Source organism: Morus notabilis, unplaced genomic scaffold (genome assembly GCF_000414095.1).
Source record: "Morus notabilis unplaced genomic scaffold, ASM41409v2 Scaffold139, whole genome shotgun sequence".
Lineage (NCBI taxonomy): Eukaryota > Viridiplantae > Streptophyta > Magnoliopsida > Rosales > Moraceae > Morus > Morus notabilis.
In genome coordinates, this window is record NW_010361068.1 from 226996 (window position 1) to 230718 (window position 3723).

General features: G+C 33.2%; 1 protein-coding gene across 1 annotated transcript; it reads right to left on the minus strand.

Annotated features, from left to right (window-relative positions):
• Positions 1–221: 221 nt before the first annotated feature.
• Positions 222–2154, minus strand: LOC21408051 (protein SRG1). The gene is made up of 4 exons (XM_010098299.2): positions 1855–2154; positions 1517–1764; positions 640–964; positions 222–473 (listed from the first exon to the last, which is right to left on the minus strand). The coding sequence occupies exons 1-4, from the start codon at positions 2152–2154 to the stop codon at positions 222–224; spliced, it is 1125 nt and encodes a 374-aa protein (XP_010096601.2).
• Between the last annotated feature and the right edge of the window lie 1569 nt (positions 2155–3723).

Below are 3723 nucleotides of genomic sequence, written 5' to 3' on the forward strand. Positions count from 1 at the left end.
GTAGCATGCCTGATTTGCTCAAGTAATATTATCATTGTGCAATAACTATATCTACCATTTTTTGATTGCTTGCTGACATGACATGATAATTTTGTAGCTGGATAAAGGTATTATATTACTCCTAAAGCCAAATTTTCTGAGATTTTATGCAGTTACACAACCATAGGAAAACAATGAGCAATAATTTTCTGATGTGCTTATATTCATTCATTCTATCTGATTCATGGCTCGCCTTCTAACTTGAGAAAGCTTGTGTGAGCTTTTCCATCCATTTTCCTGTCCAGAACGTGCTTAATGTAATCCAAGTACTTAATGTCTTTATACCTTCTTGAACGATCCTGCATCATCGATTCCACTGGACCAATTTCTATTCCCACATCTGGAATCACGAATGTTGCAATCGACATTCTTGCATTGCTCGCATTTGTGATGGCTCTGTGCTCGATGCTTTTGTACATTCCATTGCTCCAAGCCTGCAAACCATTGCAAAATTTTGCATGTTCGATATTAATAACCATGGAAACGATCTGTTTCCAAATCAGAAAACCTAGGCTTTGAATGCTTGTTTGGCGTAATTTATTGTTTGCTAAACACCAAAAATATAAATTTAGTAACATGAAACACGATAGTTACAAGTACCTCAATGACATCACCAACGTTGACCACCAATGCATTTGGAATTGGCTTTACAGGAAGCCATCCTTCCTTGTATTTGATCTGAAGGCCGGTGATCTCATCGGCCTGCAGAAGTATAGTTAGGGATCCGCCATCGGAGTGGGGACTAACGCCGAGAACAAGGTCAGGTTTGGAGCAGGGGGGATAGTAGTTCATTCTCATAGATTGTTTCATCACCACATGAAGCTTTTTCAAGCCATCCTCCTCCATTCCCATCAATAACGACAGTTTGGCCATGATCTCCTCATTTACCCTCTGTAATTCCCTCGAGTATTCTTCAACTGCCTCCCTGTTCAAAGACAAATTTTAGGAAATCTTCAAAAATTTTGAAAAAGTAGTACCAAATAAGAAAACACCAAAAGGGCAGTGTTTAAAATCCAAATGATTGATTCTATAGCGAAGTTTAATCTTTTATCTTAATCGTAATCTTAAACATACATAAAAGAGCTAAAGTCTTTTTCCATTCATCATCTTCTATTTAACAAGTGTCAACTCTCTACTTTTTTGCTTTTACCTGTTTTTTTTGTTTTATTTACTTTTTCTATTTCTATTTTTTTTCTTTTTTTTTCTTTTTTCTCTTTTTTTTTTGTTGCCAAAAATTACTCTACAATTGAGTCACTGGAACGTGTTTCTTTTGAAATACTCTTTTTATTCCGCTATACTGTTATTTACATAATTTCTTTCAAATATGTTCTTACTTATTTCTTTTCTTTTTACTAAAAGCAACTTTATAGCATAATTTTTATTTGATGTGGTTTTTTACTCGCTTCTGTCTATCGCATACGGTAACACGTGTGGAGAGTATGTTATCAAACTAGTATATATATAATTCATTACGTACCTGAATCCTGGTAATGTGGTTGGCAAGTACTTCATATTCCTATCTTCAAGTGGGCATGTTATGAGGAAAAACAGGTCACCCCAATCCAGTTTTTGCTGTTCTGAAACTACATATGCTTGCCCATAACCCTGAAGGTCATTCTCCGCCATTGAATACTTCTTCTTCTCTTCCAATGGCAGATCAAAAAATGCTGCTACAGCAGCCTTCATTTTACTTAAAACCATCACCGCTACGCCATGGTTTATTATCTACACAAAAAACATGTTCCCATTGTCAAATCTCAGCATAAATATTTACAAGAAAAAGGAAAATCTATTAGCAGAAATGGTAAGATGTACCTGGAAAAACCCCCACTCTTTACAAGCAAAGTCTAGCTTGTTTAGTTCATCTTCATCTCCACTGATCAGCAAGGAGAAATCTATGACTGGAATGTCCGAAGAATCGGAACCAAAGGTTGTAGAATCTAGTACTGGCCTGTTCTTGTGATCTTGTATGTATCTTTCAGGAACAAACTTTGGATCATTCCTTACAATCTCCTGTACACTTGGTACTGGTAAAGATTTTCCCCAACCCAACACCCCATCTTCTTTCATGACTCCGCCTTCTAACTTTTGAAGAATTTTGCACTTACCATGCATATCTTTGTTCAATGTTAGGGTTATTATATACAAGTTCTTAATTGGGTTTATTTAGTAATGGAATCTAAATTCCTCTTTTTGAAATATGCCATTTTTAACAGTTCTCGAGTCTTCTTTTGTCACCAGCTTGTCTAACGATAGTTAAAAACCACAAAAAAAAAAAAAAAAAAAAAAAACCTTGTCTTTTGCTAACATATAATATACGGCTAGTAATGTTCGATGATTGACGAAAATGATGGGATTGTTTATTAAGGCCCTTGGAGTTTACGTCCTTGCTGCTATGAGGAATTTATTTGTTTGTTATGTCAAAATAACGTGGTAATACAATGTAGATCATTAAGAGAATTTTATGGTAAGTATATATGTAAATATATCTTATTGGTTGGACATAATTTTGAATTGTTAAATTCTTTAAAGTTGTTTATACTTAACTTGATTAAAAAGATTATAATAGAAATATTATGGTTAAAATCTATATTCTACATATAAGGTCTTTCATCATGCTCTATCACATAGTTCTTTAGATGACATTTGAGAGTGACTTAATGTTTTTATAAGTTTATGTTTATTGTTATAGTTAAATAATGTGAGATTTAGGCTTATTTTAAAATTTATACATCTCAACAAGAAGGTACTCTTTGATTGCCCCACTCACTTGAACTTGTTGGGTTTTGATACCATAATAGTTTTTAAGAGAGAATTACTGAATTTATCTTTAAGAGTGTATGTATATTGATTTTTATCATTTATTCTTGATTAATATCATTTTAACTAATATAGTTATTTGACTAAAAGGATATTAATCAAGTATAAGGGGGTATAAAATCTAGACTCAATACACTCTAAAAGAGTATTTATCTCCTTCTCCTTACATTATATATGATCAATGAATTCATCAATATTACTAGCAGAGAAAATATAAAGAAGATTTTTCCCAAATGACATAACAAGACAAGACAACAGATGTTGCTTCATTTAGAGGCAGCTAAGCATTTTTTTTTTTTTTTCAAGTTGAAGCTGTACATTATTTTGGTTGCTAATTAACGTACGGTTTCTGATTATAGTGGTAAACTATTTCTGAAAAGAAGGAAGCCTCAGAACCTGAACCCAAAGAAACACCCAACGAATTAATGTCAATGCTACTTCTGATTATAGTGGTAAACTATTTCTGAAAAGATCCGAAAAACTTGATGAAAGCAACAAATTAAAAAGTGTACAATTGTCAATGCTAATATTATATTCGATATATTACTTTATTTCGTGTAAAAATGTCAATGCTAATTGTATGAATCTTTCGGGAACGTGCTCGGATTCATTTCTCACGATATCTTCAACACTAGGTACTGGTAAAGATTTTTCCCAGCCCAACCCCTCATCTAACTTAATTCCGTCTTCAACATTTGGATCCATTCCATTTTTGCGTACTAGTTAGATATCCTTCTTCAGGCATGTATACAGGGCTTAAAAGGGTTGAAAATCAAAGGTAATTTTGTGTCCTTTTCTTGAAAGATACCATTTACTTGTAATTGTAATATGGAAAATTATTTTTTCTCAATGGTTGACGGACAT